General features: G+C 39.0%; 1 protein-coding gene across 1 annotated transcript in view; it reads right to left on the reverse strand.

Annotated features, from left to right (window-relative positions):
* Positions 1-945: 945 nt before the first annotated feature.
* LOC114885786 (protein VAC14 homolog) overlaps positions 946-16,614 on the reverse strand; it is a 69,146-nt gene continuing 53,477 nt past the window's right edge. The window contains exon 4 of the mRNA XM_029206094.1: positions 946-1,272. Within this exon, the coding sequence (XP_029061927.1) occupies positions 1,209-1,272 (64 nt within the window). The 3' untranslated portion in view covers positions 946-1,208. The remainder of the gene's footprint in view (positions 1,273-16,614) is intronic.

Consider the following 16,614-nt stretch of genomic DNA (forward strand, 5'->3'; position numbering starts at 1 on the left):
TCTTTTGGTTGGGGCATTTAATCCATTTACATTCAAGGTTATTATTGATATGTATGTTCCTATCACCATTTTCTTAATTGTTTTGGGTTTGTTTTTGTGGGTCTTTTTCTTCTCTTGTGTTTCCCACCTAGAGAAGTTCCTTTAGCATTTGTTGTAAATATGGTTTGGTGGTGCTGAATTCTCTTAGCTTGTGCTTGTCTGTAAAGCTTTTGATTTCTCAGTTGAATCTGAATGAGATCCTTGCTGGGTAGAGTAATCTTGGTTGTAGGTTTTTCTCCATCACTTTAAGTATATCCTGCCACTCCCTTCTGGCTTGCAGAGTTTCTGCTGAAAAATCAGCTGATAACCTTATGGGGATTCCCTTGTATGTAATTTGTTGCTTTTCCCTTGCTGCTTTTAATATTTTTTCTTTGAATTGAATTTTTGACAGTTTGATTAATATGTGTCTTGGTGTGTTTCTCCTTGGGTTTATCCTGTGTGGGACTCTGCACTTCCTGGACTTAGATGGCTATTTCCTTTCCCATGTTAGGAAAGTTTTTGACTATAATTTCTTTAAATATTTTCTCAGACTCTTTATCTTCTTCTTCTGGGACCCCTATAATTCAACTGTTGGTGTCTTTAATGTTGTCCCAGAGGTCTCTGAGACTGTCCTCATTTCTTTTCATTCTTTTTTCTGTATTCTGTCATGCAGCAGTTATTTCCACCATTCTGTCCTCCAGCTCACTACTTGTTCTTCTGCCTCAGTTATTCTGTTACTGATTCCTTCTAGTGTATTTTTCATTTCATTTATTGTGTTGTTCATCTCTGTCTGTTTGTTCTTTAGTTCTTCTAGATCTTTGTTAAACACTGCTTGTATTTTCTCAATCCATGCCGCAATTCTATTTCCAAGATTCTGGATCATCTTTACTATCATTACTCTGAATTCTTTTTCAGGTAGCTCGCCTATTTCCTCTTCATTTGTTTGGTCTTGGAGGTTTTTACCTTGCCTTTTCATCTGTGACATATTTTTTTGTCATCTCATTTTCTTTTTGATGGGTGGGATTGTGTTCCTGTCTTACTGGCTGTTTGGCCTGAGCCTTCCAGCACTGGAATTTGTAGGCTGTTAGGTAGAGCCACGTCTTGGTGCCAAGGTGAGGACCTCCAGGAGACCTCACTCCGATGAATATTTCTTGGGGTCCGTGGTTCTCTGTTAGTCCAGTGGTTCTGACTCAGAGTTCCCACCACAGGAGCGTAGGCCTGAACACCAGCTCTTGAACCAAGATCCTGCAAGCTCTGTAGGGGGGAAGAAAAAAGAGCAGAGCAATAATAAAGAGTAAAAACTAAGATTAGAAAACTAATAGATATGTTAGAAAAAATAAAAATATAAATGAAACAACCTTTTACCAAAAGGTAAAATAGAATCACAATAGCAAAAAAAAAAAGAAAAAGCCAGAAAAGGCCTTGGCTGTGGGGGATGGGGCTTAGGCAGGGGTGGGATTTAGGTAGGAGGCAGCCCTATTATTAGGATCCAGAGGGCCAGAAAAGGCCCCAGGGGTGGGGCTGGGGTGGGGGCGGGGCTTAGGCTCAGTGCCTCACCCAGGCAACCCACCCAGGAGAGGCCCAGGAGTGCCTGTGGCCCAGGAGGGTGGAGCACCAGGTCTGGGACCCCAGCAGGCTCCCTGGGCCCGAGTGGACAGGGGAAACTAGTCTTCCCTGATCCTCCGATCCCGGAGGGCCCCTCCACCTCACCTTTTCTATTCTTCCCCCCTCCCCACCCATGCCCCTACGACCCATGGGGCTGTAGGGGGCCCTGGAGGGCAAAGGAAGGGATCTCAGCAGGCTTTCCAGGACCCGAGTGTGCCGTGTGTGTGTGTGTGTGTGTGTGTGTGTGTGTGTGTGTGTGTGTGTAAACGCCCACTGTGCCTCCCCTGATCCTCTGATCCCAGAGGGCCCCTTTACCTCAACCTCTCCTCTTCTTCCCACCCCTCCCTCCTACGCCCCAAGGACCAGTGCAGCTGGAGGGGCATTGGAGGGGGAGGACCCAGCCTGGGAGCCCAGCAGGCTTCCTGGGGCCGATTGGGCAGGGGAAACGCTAGCTACACTGCCCTCTGATCCTCCAAGCCCCCAAGGGTCCCTTCAGATGTGGGAACCCCTCCCCTCTCCCAGCCACCCCTCAGGGGCACCGGTCCTGTCTGGCTTCCACTTCTCCTCCCCCCTCATTCCCCCATGTCCTACTGGGTAGCTCGGGGGTTCCTCCTATCTCCTCAGGTGTGGAGGACCTCCATCAGTGTCCCATAGGTGCCCTAGTTGTGGGGAGATGCAAACTCCACATCCTCCCACTCTGCCATTTTGACTCCGCCCTTCCAGTCACATACAACTTTATATTTATTTATTTATTTGGACCCATTTGGGTGATGTGAATTTGGCGTGTATATTTATTTCACTGCTAGGTTATGTTTACAACTTGTGTTTTATGTTTTCTTCTGTTTTGTTCATTGCCAAGATAGATTTCCTTACAGTCACTTAAGCCCAGACTCCTGGATTACCATCACTTTGTGGGCCTAACTCGTTGAGTTCCCAGCTTCATGGGAGGAGAGCCTCTTGTTAGACTCTTAGATGGTGTTTGTGTTTGTTTTCTATCCTTCATTCCAAACCAGATCTGTACATTTTAACTTTGGTCAGAATGGCTGACCAAATATACTTAGGGCAAAAGCAGGTTTAGCACTACACTTACCTTCTCTGATTTCCCAGTTTCCTTTAGATTTTATATTAATAATTTCTTACTATTTTTATCAACTGGGATGCTTTTAAGATGTTTTTGTATATTACCTTGCATTTTTAGTTGTTTTCAGTGATGGAGTTGGTTCAGATGCTCTGTTTATCTGCTTTGCCTGAAACAATATTCTGTTTGATAATAAAATTTGGAAAGCCATTCATAGGAACTTCTCTTAACATTTTCCTCCCACTACACACCCACATACCCACACCCAAACTCACACCTTTAAAAGGAGTTAGATTCTTGTACTTAAAAAAAATAAATAATCTTTTGATGTTCCTACTACCTGGTTTCTTTTATAAATTTATTCATTTATTTATTTTTGGCTGAGTTGGGTCTTTGTTGCTGTGTGCAGGCTTTCTCTAGTTTCAGCGAGTGGGGGCTACTCTTTGTTGCGGTACATGGGCTTCTTATTGCGGTGGCTTCTCTTGTTTCAGAGGACGGGCTCTAGGCACGTGGGCTTCAGTAGCTGTGGCTCGAAGCGTCTAGAGCGCAGGCTCAGTAGTTGTGGCGGAGCGGACGGCCTTAGGTGCTCCGCGGCATGTGGGATCTTCCCAGACCAGGGCTCGAACCTGTGTCTCCTGCATTGGCAGGCAGATTCTTAGCCACTGTGCCACCAGGGAAGCCCAGAGTCTTCTACTTTTAAAACTTAACTTTTAGGGAAAAGGTTTATGAAGTGCATCTGGTGTTGTCTGTAAAGTTGAGTTTTATTTTTTGATGCAAGACTATAATTATTATTGGTAACATTCTTTAGACTCTACGAGGCCCTTAAATAGTTTGCAAAAGGTAGACATTTAGGCTGCAATCAACGTATCTGCGATATTTGTGTAATTCTGTACTCAAGTCATATTTTCTTTAACAGTGAAAAATACGTAAATGTTTTGCATGAAAAGCAGGAACAGTCTCCCTTTCTATTTTTGTTCCACCCTTAGCTTTATTTGCTGAATGGTTAGAAATTTGGTGAATTGATGGAAGTGTTTTATGAGTTTGTATACTCATATGATTAATTTCTATAAGTAGTTTTGGAATTTATCTTTCTTTTTTTTTGTATTTTATTTAATTTATTATACAGCAGGTTTTTATTAGTTATCCATTTTATACATATTAGTATATATATGTCAATCCCAATCTCCCAGTTCATCACACCACCACCACCTCCCCCCACCACTTTCCCCACTTTGTGTCCATACGTTTGATCTCTATATCTGTGTCTCAATTTTTGCCCTGCAAACCAGTTCATCTGTACCATTTTTCTAGGTTCCAAATATATGCATTAATATATACTTATTTTTCTCTTTCTGACTTACTTCCCTCTGTATGACAGTCTCTAGATTCATCCACATCTCAACAAATGACCCAACTTCGTTCCTTTTTATGGCTGAGTAATATTCCATTGTATATATGTACCACATCTTCTTTATCCATTCATCTGTCAATAGACATTTAGGTTGCTTCCATGACCTGGCTCTTGTAAATACTGCTGCAGTGAACATTGGGGTGCATGACTCTTTTTGAATTACAGTTTTCTCAGGGTATATGCCCAGTATTGGGACTGCTGGGTCATATGGTAGTTCTATTTTTAGTTTATTAAGGAACCTCCATACTGTTCTCCATAGTGGCTGTATTAATTTACATTCCCACCAACAGTGCAAGAGGGTTCCGTTTTCTGCACACCCTCTCCAGCATTTATTGTTTGCAGATTTTCTGATGATGCCCATTCTAACTGTGTGAGGTGATACCTCATTGTAGTTTTGATTTGCATTTCTCTACTAATTAGTGATGGTGAGCTGCTTTTCATGTGCTTCTTGGCCATCTGTATGTCTTCTTTGGAGAAATGTCTATTTAGGTCTTCTGCCCATTTTTTGATTGGGTTGTTTGTTTTTTTAATATTGAGCTGCATGAGTTGTTTATATATTTTGGAGATTAATCCTTTGTCCGTTGATTCATCTGCAAATATTTTCTCCCATTTTAAGGGTTGTCTTTTTGTCTTGTTTGTAGTTTCCTTTGCTTTGCAAAAGCTTTTAAGTTTCATTAGGTCCCATTTGGGTTTTTTTTTGTTTTTTTTAAAATTTCCATTACTCTAGGAGGTGGATCAAAAAAGATCTTGCTGTGATTTATGTCAGAGTGTTCTTCCTATGTTTTCCTCTAAGAGTTTTATAGTGTCCACTCTTAAATTTAGGTCTCTAACCCATTTTGAGTTTATTTTTGTGTATAGTGTTAGGGAGTGTTCTAATTTCATTCTTTTACAGGTAGCTGTCCAGTTTCCTGAGCACCACTTATTGAAGAGACTGTCTTTTCTCCATTGTATATCCTTGCCTCCTTTGTCATAGATTAGTTGACCACAGGTGTTGGGTTTACCTCTGGGCTTTCTATCCTGTTCCATTGATCTATATTTCTGTTTTTATGCCAGTACCATACTGTCTTCATTATTGTAGCTTTGTAGTATAGTCTGAAGTCAGGAAGCCTGATTCCTACAGCTGTGTTTTTTTCCCTCAAGAATGCTTTGGCTGTTTGGGGTCTTTTGTGTCTCCAGACAAATTTTAAGATATTTGGTTCTAGTTCGTGACAAAATGCCATTGGTAATTTCATAAGGATTGCATTGAATTTGTAGATTGCTTTGGGTAGTATAGTCATTTTCACAATATTGATTCTTCCAATCCAAGAACATGATATATCTCTCCATCTGTTTGTATCATCTTTAATTTGTTTCATCAGTGTCTTATAGTTTTCTGCATACAGGTCTTTTGTCTCTGTAGGTAGGTTTATTCCTAGGTATTTTATTTTTTATGTTGCAGTGGTAAATGGGAGTGTTTCCTTAATTTCTCTTTCAGATTTTTCATCATTAGTGTATAGGAATGCAGGAGATTTCTGTGCATTAATTTTGTATCCTGCAACTTAACCAAATTCATTGGTTAGCTCTAGTAGTTTTCTGGTGGCATCTTTAGGATTCCCTATGTATAGTATGTCATCTGCTAACAGTGACAGTTTTCCTTCTTCTTTTCTAATTTGTATTCCTTTTATTTCTTTTTCTTCTTGATTGCCATGGCTAGGGCTTCCAAAACTATGTTGAATAATAGTGGCGAGAGTGGACATCCTTGTCTTGTTCCTGATCTTAGAGGAAATGCTTTCAGTTTTTCACCATTGAGAGTGAAGTTTGCTGTGGGTTTGTCATATATGGCCTTTATTATGTTGAGGTAGGTTCCCTGTATGCCCACTTTCTGGAGAGTTTTTATCATAAATGAGTGTTGAATTTTGTCGATTTTCTGCATCTATTGAGATGATCATATGGTTTTTCTTCAATTTTTTAATATGGTGTATCACATTGATTGATTTGAGTATATTGAAGAATCCTTACATCCCTGGGATAAATCCCCCTTCATCATGGTGTATGATCCTTTTCATGTGTTGTTGGATTCTGTTTTGGTAGTATTCTGTTGAGAATTTTTGCATATATATTCATCAGTGATACTGGTCTGTAATTTTCTCTTTTTGCCGTATCTTTGTCTGGTTTTGGTATCAAGGTGATGGTGGCCTCATAGAATGAGTTTGGGGGTGTTCCTTCCTCTGCAGTTTTTTGGAAGAGTTTGAGAAGGATGGGTGTTAGCTCTTCTCTAAATGTTTGATATAATTTACCTGTGAGTCCATCTGGTCCTGGGCTTTTGTTTGTTGAAAGATTTTTTGTTTTGTTTTGGTTTTTTTTGCGGTATGCGGGCCTCTCACTGTTGTGGCCCCTCCCGTTGCGGAACACAGGCTCCGGACGCGCAGGCTCAGTGGCCATGGCTCACGGGCCTAGCCGCTCTGCGGCATGTGGAATCTTCCCGGACTGGCTCACGAACCCGTGTCCCCTGCATCGGCAGGCGGACTCTCAACCACTGCGCCACCAGGGAAGCCCCTGTTGAAAGATTTTTAATCACAGTTTCAATATCAGTGCTTGTGATTGGTCTGTTTATATTTTCTATTTCTTCCTGGTTCAGTCTCAGGAGGTTGTGCTTTTCTAAGAATTTGTCCATTTCTTCCAGGTTGTCCATTTTATTGGCATATATTTGCTTGTAGTAATCTCTTACGATTCTTTGTTTCTGCTGTGTCCGTTGTTATCCTTTTTCATTTTTATACTGTTGATTTGAGTCTTCTTTTTTTTCTTGATGAGTCTGGCTAATGGTTTAACAGTTTTATCTTCTTAAAGAACCAGCTTTTAGTTTTATTGATCTTAGCTCTTGTTTCCTTCATTTCTTTTTCATTTATTTCTGATCTGATCTTTATGATTTCTTTCCTTCTGCAACATTTGGGGTTTTTTTTGTTCTTTCTCTAATAGCTTTAGGTGTAATGTTAGCTTGTTTATTTGAGATGTTTCTTGTTTCTTGAGGTAGGATTGTATTGCTTTAAACTTCCCTCTTAGAACTGCTTTTGTTGCATCCCATAGGTTTTGGGTTATCGTGTTTTCATTCTCATATGTTTCTAGGTATTTTTTGATTTCCTCTTTGATTTCTGCAGTGATCTCTTGGTTATTTAGTAGTGTATTGTTTAGCCTCCATGTGGTTGTGTTTTTTACAGTTTTTTCCCTGTAATTGATTTCTAATTTCTTAGTGTTGTGGTCAGAAAAAATGCTTGATATAATTTCAGTTTTCTTAAATTTACTGAGGCTTGATTTGTGACCCAAGGTGTGACCTATCCTGGAGAATGTTCCGTGCACACTTGAGAAGAAAGTGTAATCTGCTGTTTTTGGATGGAATGTCCTATAAATACCAATTAAATATCTGGTCTATTGTGTCATTTAAAACTTGTGTTTTCTTATTAATTTCTGTTTGGATGATCTGTCCATTTGTGTAAGTGAGGTGTTAAAGTGCCCCCACTATTGTGTTAATGTCGATTTCTTCTTTTATAGCTGTTAGTAGTTGTCTTATGTATTGAGGTGCTCCTGTGTTCGGTGCATGTATATTTATATATAATTGTTACATCTTCTTCTTGGCTTGATCCCTTGATCATTATGTAGTGTTCTCCCCTGTCTCTTGTAACATTCTTTATTTTAAATCCATTTTATCTGATACGAGTATTGCTACTCCAGCTTTCTTTCGATTTCCATTTGCATGGAATATCTTTTTCCATCCCCTCACTTTCAGTCTGTATGTGTCCCTAGGTCTGAAGTGGGTCTCTTGTAGACAGCATATATATGGGTCTTGTTTTTGTATCCATTTAGGGAGCCTATGTCTTTTTGTTGGAGCCTTTAATCCATTCACGTTTAAGGTAATTATCAATATGTATGTTCCTGTTACCCTTTTCTTTATTGTAATGGGTTTGTTTTTGTAGGTCCTTTTCTTCTCTTGTGCTTCCCACTTAGACAGGTTCCTTTAGCATTTGTTGTAGAGTTGGTGTGGTGGTGCTGAATTCTCTTAGCTTTTGCTTGTCTGTAAAAGCTTTTGACTTCTTTGTCGAATCTGAATGAGATCCTTGCTGGGTAGAGTAATCTTGGTTGTAGGTTCTTCCCTTTCATCACTTTAAATATGTATGCTACTCCCTTCTGGCTTGTAGAGTTTCTGCTGAGAAATCAGCTGTTAACCTTATGGGAGTTCCCTTCTATGTTATTTGTCATTTTTCCCTTGCTGCTTTCAATAATTTTTCTTTGTCGTTAATTTTTGCCAGTTTGATTATTATGTGTCTAGGCGTGTTTTTCCTTGGGTTTATCCTGCCTGGGACTCTCTGCGCTTCCTGGACTTGAGTGGCTATTTCCTTTCCATGTTAGGGAAATTTTTGAGTATAATCTCTTCAGATATTTTCTCGGGTCCTTTCTCTCTCTCTTCTCCTTCTGGGACTGCTGTAATGCGAATGTTGTTGCGTTTAATGTTTTCCCAGAAGTCTCTTAGGCTGTCTTCATTTCTTTCCATTCTTTTTCCTTTGTTCTGTTGCACGGCAGTGAATTCCACCATCCTGTCTTCCAGGTCACTTATCTGTTTTTCTGCCTCAGTTATTCTGCTATTGACTCCTTCTAGTGTAGTTTTCATTTCAGTTATTGTATTGTTCATCTCTGTTTGTTAATTCTCCTAGGTGTTCATTAAACATTTCTTGCATCTTCTCGATCTTTGCCTCCATTCTTTTTCTGAAGTCCTGGATCATCTTCACTATCATTATTCTGAATTCTTTTTCTGGAAGGTTGCCTGTCTCCACTTCATTTAGTTGTTTTTCTGGGGTTTTATCTTGTTCCTTCATCTGGTACATAGCCCTCTGCCTTTTCATCTTGTCTGTCTTTCTGTGAATGTGGTTTTTGTTCCACAGGCTGCAGGATTGTAGTTCTTCTTGCTTCTGCTGTCTGCCGTCTGGTGGATGAGGCTTTCTAGGAGGCTTGTGCAAGTTTCCTGATGGGAGGGACTGGTGGTGGGTAGAGCTGGGTGTTGCTCTGGTGGGAAGAGATCAGTAAAACTTTATCCACTTGTCTGCTGATGGGTGGGGCTGGGTTCCCTTCCTGTTGATTGTTTGGCCTGAGGCGACTCAACACTGGAGCCTACCTGGGCTCTTTGGTGGGGCTAATGGCGGACTTTGGGAGGGCTCATGCCAAGGAGTACTTCCCAGAACTTCTGCTGCCAGTGTCCTTGTCCTCTCGGTGAGCCAAAGCCACCCCCTGACTCTGCAGGAGACCCTCCAACAGCAGCAGGTAGGTGTAGTTCAGTCTCCTATGGAGTCACTGCTCCTTCCCCTGGGTCCCAATGCCCACACTACTTTGTGTGTGTCCTCCAAGAGTGTAGTTTCCGTTTCCCCCAGTCCTGTCGAAGTTCTGCTGTCAAATTCCCCTAGGCTTCGAAGTCTGATTCTCTAGGAATTCCTCCTCCCGTTGCCGGACCCCCAGGTTGGGAAGCCTGACGTGTGGCTTAGAACCTTCACTCCAGCGGGTGGACTTCTGTGGTATAAGTGTTCTCCAGTTTGTGAGTCACCCACCAAGCAGTTATGGGATTTGATTTTATTGTGATAGCGCCCCTCCTACCGTCTCATTGTGGCTTCTCCTTTGTCTTTGGATGTGGGGTATCTTTTTTGGTGAGTTCCAGTGTCTTCCTGTCGATGATTCTCCAGCAGTTAGTTGTGATTCTGGCGCTCTCACAAGCGGGAGTGAGAGCACGTCCTTCTACTCCGCCATCTTGAACCAATCTCTCTATTTTATCTTTCTTAAAGCATGAATACCCCAACAAAAAGGACTTGTTTTAAGATGATTTTTAAATAGTTCCCTTTTATGAAAGATTACCTAATCAGTGTTAGTTGACAGAGTTATTTTATGGTAGAGTAATATGTAATTTTAATGTTCTTTTAGTATTTGGCTTTGTCAATAAATATGAACAGTGATTATATGAAAACTTTCTTAAAATACACTTCTTTCCCCAGAGAGTAGCAAAGTGAATAAAACCATCATTCTTTTCTAATCTTCATGAATAATTTCTCACTGGCCCTGTCTGAGAGGATGTTTCCAAGGCCATACTGTAATATCTACAGAGATACAGTTAAGATCTTGCAGTTTAGGCCTCTGTGAAAAATGCTTCTAAATTACGGAAGTAAAGAGATCTTACACTTAATCTTTGGATAATGTCAGTTGTGGAGTTCAGAATGAAGTAGCTAGGGAGGAAAAGGTTTCTTATTAGAAGCATGAAAGCTACTGACTGTATCTTGGCCACTGTTCCCTTTTTTCCAATAAGATGTCTGCTCTACAGAGGCGTATAATGCTAGTGCCTTGTTGTATTCCTTTAAAAGGTATTGTACAGTCATTGAAGAATAACACTTTGATCAATGCTATTAAAAGAATAATTGTCTTGACACAGAAAAGCTTTCCTGCTGCAAGTTTAAAAATATGCCTTTAAAAGCTGTTTATTGTATATCTTTGCATCCCTCAGAAATGTGTCGCCTTGGCATGAGGTTACTCTGAAGTATTCCACATTGTAACTTAAATGTAAAACCTCCTATTTACCTTTAGAAGTAGCAGACAAACAGGTATTTCCCGACAAAATGGAGCTTAAAGACATGGTAGCATCTTAAGGCACTGTATATGATCTAAAAAACAGAATTATTGTAAAGAGAAAGATGAAACCTAAATTATTCCTTTTTATTTTGTGAGGTATTGATTTTTTCCATGCTGCTATGTTTAAACTTTGTGGTTTTAATTTCGCTTTGGATTTAGGAATTATACCCTTCCACCCGGTTCAGAGATCTTTTCTAATCACCTGGGAACTGGTTCTTTTAAATGGTGATATGTTGGATGTGTTTTTCTACTGTCTCTTTTTCTTTTATTATATTTTTGATTAGGAGTTTATATAAACCATGTCATATTAGAAAGTCTTCCAAAGTTGATGGTTTCTTCTATGCACAGTGGGTCTTTTACAGATTTTCTAATGTACTAATGCTGTAATTTTAGCTTTATTTCATTCTTTGTAACATTTCTAATATTACCTAACTTCTGACTTTATACCATACTTTTCTGACTTGTGAACTGAGTCCAATACCCTGAAAACCACAATTTTCTTAAATATCTCATTATAGAATAATTATTTACTTGATAGATTTAAAATTTTGTACTTTAAAATTTGACATTTAACCCCAATCTAATGAACTTTACTTACATGGGTATATTTTAAGATAGGTGGCGTTGGTTTTTATAGCATGTTGCCTTTGTCATCTGTTTTACTTGTAAAAGCAGGTGTTTTGTTTTTGCTGTTGGTTGTGGTGGTGGTTTTTATTATTCACTATCCACTAAGTGACAGGTAATTGATATGTAGTATTTTTTTCTGAATTTTATTTTTTTATACAGCAGGTTCTCATTAGTTATTCATTTTATACATATTAGTGTATATATGTCAATCCCAATCTCCCAATTCATCACAGCACCACCACCTGCCCCCTGCCACTTTCCCGTTGGTGTCCATACGTTCATTCTCTACGTCTGTGTCTCAATTTCTGCCCTGCAAACCAGTTCATCTGTACCATTTTTCTAGGTTCCACTTATATGCGTTAATAAACGATATTTGTTTCTCTTTTTCTGACTTACTTCACTCTGTATGACAGTCTCTAGATCCATCCACGTGTCTACACATGACCCAATTTCGTTCCTTTTTATGGCTGAGTAATATTCCATTGTATATATTTACCACATCTTCTTTATCCATTCATCTGTTGATGGACATTTAGGTTGCTTCATGTCCTGGCTATTGTAAATAGTGCTGCAGTGAACATTGGGGTTCATGTGTCTTTTTCTTTTTAACTTTTTTGCATTTTATTTTTTAATTAAATTTTTAAAAAAAATTTTTAATGTTTTTTGGCTGCATTGGGTCTTCATTGCTGTGCATGGGCTTTCTCTAGTGCGGCAAGCAGAGGCTACTCTTCGTTGTGGTGCACAGGCTTCTCATTGTGGCTTCTGGCTTCTCTTGTTGCAGAGCTCTAGGTGTGGGGGCTTCAGTAGTTGAGGGTGCGTGGGCTCAGGAGTTGTGGTGCACGGGCTTAGTTGCTCTGCTGCATGTTGGATCTTTTTTTTTATTGTGAACATTTACATATAATTAAAGTTCTTCAAATTCAGAATTTTTCAGAATCATAGTGTACCATTCCAATACAATTTTTTGTTGAACTTATATTAGTTTTTTACATTATAAATAGAAAGTAAAGAATATCCCTGTGCAAAAAGCATTGTCCACATCTGTTTTTCATTTCATTTTTCTTTTTTTTTGGCGGTACGCGGGCCTCTTACTGTTGTGGCCTCTCCTGTTGCAGAGCACAGGCTCCGGACGTGCAGGCTCAGCGGCCATGGCTCATGGGCCCAGGCGCTCCACGGCATGTGGGATCTTCCCGGACTGGGGTGCGAACCTGTGTCCCCTGCATAGGCAGGCAGACTCTCAACCACTGCACCACTAGGGAAGCCCTCATTTTTCTTTTTTTATTCAAACAGAAAGTCACAAAAATTATAATCATCCTCATCTGTTCACTCAGTCCCATGTAATTAATTTTTTTTACTTTGGTCTTTTGTCAGCACTTTTTTGAATTCATCACTTTTCCATTACAATTCTGAATACGTTTATTCATTCAGTTCAGCAGTATAGTCAGTTACCAGAAACCTGTACTTGTCAGAGTCTTTTTCATGAATTCCTTGAAGATGAAACCCTTTTTTAGGAACATTTTTGCAAAAGCATCACAGTACACCCAGAACTGTCTGTAAATGACAAAAGACTTAAAAGTGACCACAGTTAAAGATTTGATGAAAGTTCATAATAATGCAGTTGACAAGGAAATTTAGTTATTTCTGAGATATACATTTTAAAGTAATAACTAGAATTATGACTCATAACATTATACCAGAATATATAAGATTTTTAGGAATTTCTTGTAATGTCTGAAACATTTATATTAACATATTTCCATACAAGTAACCCAAAGAAAGTTTAGTATTAGTTTTTTTTGTTTTTAAAAGATTTTATTTTATTTTTTTATACAGCAGGTTCTTATTAGTCATCAATTTTATACACATCAGTGTATACATGTCAATCCCAATTGCCCAGTTCAGCACACCACCATCCAGACCCCCCCGCGGCTTTCCCCACTTGGTGTCTGTACGTTTGTTCTCTACATCTGTGTCTCAACTTCTGCCCTGCAAACTGGTTCATCTGTACCATTTTTCTAGTTTCCACAAAAATGCATTAATATACGATATTTGTTTTTCTGTTTTTGACTTACTTCACTCTGTATGACAGTCTGTAGATCCATCCACGTCTCAGTGAGTCAATTTCATTCCTTTTTATGGCTGAGTAATATTCCATTGTATATATGTACCACATCTTTATCCATTCGTCTGTCGATGGGCATTCAGGTTGCTTCCATGACCTGGCTATTGTAAATAGTGCTGCAATGAACACTGGGATGCATGTGTCTTTTTGAGTTATGGTATTCTCTGGCTATATGCCCAGTAGTGGGATTGCTGGGTCATACAGTAATTCTATATTTAGTTTTTTAAGGAACCTCCATACTGTTCTCCATAGTGGCTGTATCAATTTACATTCCCACCAACAGTGCAGGAGGGTTCCCTTTTCTCCACACCCTCTCCAATATTTGTTGTTTGTAGATTTCCTGATGATGTCCATTCTGACTGGTGTGAGGTGAGACCTCATTGTAGTTTTGATTTGCATTTCTCTAATAATTAGTGATGTTGAGCTGCTTTTCATGTGCTTCTTGGCCATCTGTATGTCTTCTTTGGAGAAATGTCTATTTAAGTCTTCTGCCCATTTTTGTATTGGGTTGTTTGTTTTTTTTAATACTGAGCTGCATGAGCTGTTTATATATTTTGGAGATTAATCCTTTGTCCGTTGATTCATTTGCAAATATTTTCTCCCATTCTGAAGGTTGTCTTTTCATATTGTTTGTAGTTTCCTTTGCTTTGCAAAAGCTTTTTAGTTTCATTAGATCCCATTTGTTTACGTTTGTTTTTATTTCCATTACCCTAGGAGGTGGATCAAAAAAGATCTTGCTGTTTTTTATGTAAAAGAGTGTTTTTCCTATGTTTTCCTCTAAGAGTTTTATAGTGTCTGGTCTTACACTTAGGTCTCTAATACATTTTGAGTTTAGTTTTGTGTATGGTGTTAGGGGGTGTTTTAATTTCAGTCTTTTACATATAGCTGTCCTCTTTTCCCAGCACCACTTATTGAAGAGACTGTCTTTTCTCCATTTTATATCCTTGCCTCCTTTGTCATAGATTAGTTGACCACAGGTGTGCGGGTTTATATCTGGGCTTCCTATCCTGTTCCATTGATCTATATTTCTGTTTTTGTGCCAGTACCATATTGTCTTGATTACAGTAGCTTTATAGTATAGTCTGAAGTCAGGCAGTCTGATTCCTCCAGCTCCGTTTTTTTCCCTCAAGACTGCTTTGGCTATTTGGGGTCTTTTGTGTCTCCATACAAATTTTAAGATTTTTTTGTTCTAGTTCTGTAAAAGATGCCATTGGTAATTTGATAGGGATTGCATTTAATCTGTAGATTTCTTTGGGTAATATAGTCATTTTCACAATATTGATTCTTCCAAGAACATGGTAACTCTATCTCTTGGTATCATCTTAAATTTCTTTCATCAGTGTCTTATAGTTTTCTGCGTACAGGTCTTTTGTCTCCTTATGTAGGTTTATTCCTAGGTATTTTATTCTTTTTGTTGCAATAGTAAATGGGGGTGTTTCCTTAATTTCTCTTTCAGATTTTTCATCATTAGTGTATAGGAATGCAAGAGATTTCTGTGCATTAATTTTGTATCCTGCAACTTAACCAAATTCATTGATTAGCTCTAGTAATTTTCTGATGGCATCTTTAGGATTCTCTATGTATAGTATCTTGTCATCTGCAAACGGTTATAGTTTTACTTCTTCTTTTCCAGTTGGTATTCCTTTTTCTTCTCTGATTGCGGTGGCTAGGTCTTCCACAGCTATGTTGAATAATAGTGGTGAGAGTGGACATCCTTGTCTTGTTCCTGATCTTAGAGGAAATGCTTTCAGCTTTTCACCATTGAGAATGATGTTTCCTGTGGGTTTGTCATATATGACCTTTATTATGATGAGGTAGTTTCCCTCTCTGCCCACTTTCTGGAGATTTTTTATCATAAATGGGTGTTGAATTTTCTCAGAAGCTTTTTCTACATCTATTGAGATGATCATATGGTTTTTATTCTTCAATTTGTTAATGTGGTATATCACATTGATTGATTTGTGTATATTGAAGAATCCTTGCCTCCCTGGAATAAATCCCACTTGATCATGGTGTATGATCCTTTTCATGTGTTGTTGGATTCTGTTTGCTAGTATTTTGTTGAGGATTTTTGCATCTATATTCATCAGTGTTAATGGTCTGTAATTTTCTTTTCTTTTTTTTTTTTTTTTTTTTTTTGCGGTAAGTGGGCCTCTCACTGTTGTGGCCTCTCCTGTTGAGGAGCACAGGGTCTGGACGCGCAGGCCCAACGGCCACGGCTCACAGGCCCAGCCGCTCCGCGGCATGTGGGATCCTCCTGCACCAGGGCACGAACCCGTGTCCCCTGCATTGGCAGGCAGACTCTCAACCACTGCGCCACCAGGGAAGCCCTGTAATTTTCTTTTTCTGTGGTATCTTTTTCTGGTTTTGGTATCAGGGTGATGGTGGCCTCATAGAATGAGTTTGGGAGTGTTCCTTCCTCTGCAATTTCTTGGTAGAGTCTGAGAAGGATGGGTGTTAGCTCTTCTCTAAATGTTTGACAGAATTCACCTGTGAAGCCATCTGGTCCTGGACTTTTGTTTGTTGGAAGATTTTTAATCATGGTTTCAATTTCATTACTTGTGATTCCTTTGTTCATATTTTCTATTTCTTCCTGGTTCAGTCTTGGCAGGTTATACCTTTCTAAGAATTTGTCCATTCCTTCCAGGTTGTCCATTTTATTGGCATAGAGTTGCTTGTAGTAGTCTCTTAGGATGCTTTGTATTTCTGCGGTGTTTGTTGTAATTTCTTATTTTTCATTTCTAGTTTTATTGATTTGAGTCCTCTCCCTCTCTTTCTTGATGAGTCTGGCTAATGGTTTATCAATTTTGTTTATCTTCTCAAAGAACCAGTTTTTAGTTTTATTGATCTTTGCTATTGTTTTCTCTGTTTCTATTTCATTTATTTCTGCTCTGATCTTTATGATTTCTTTCCTTCTGCTAACTTTGAGTTTTGTTTGTTCTTCTTTCTCTAGTTCCTTTAGGTGTAAGGTTAGTTTGTTTGAGATGTTTGTTGTTTCTTGAGGTAGGATTGTATTGCTATAAACTTCCCTCTTAGAACTGCTTTTGCTGCATCCCATAGGTTTTGTATCATCGTGTTTTCATTGTCATTTGTCTCTAGATATGTTTGGATTTCCTCTTTGAT

The sequence above is a fragment of the Monodon monoceros genome, unplaced genomic scaffold (genome assembly GCF_005190385.1).
Source record: "Monodon monoceros isolate NGI ecotype Baffin Bay Population unplaced genomic scaffold, NGI_Narwhal_1 Super_Scaffold_10, whole genome shotgun sequence".
Lineage (NCBI taxonomy): Eukaryota > Metazoa > Chordata > Mammalia > Artiodactyla > Monodontidae > Monodon > Monodon monoceros.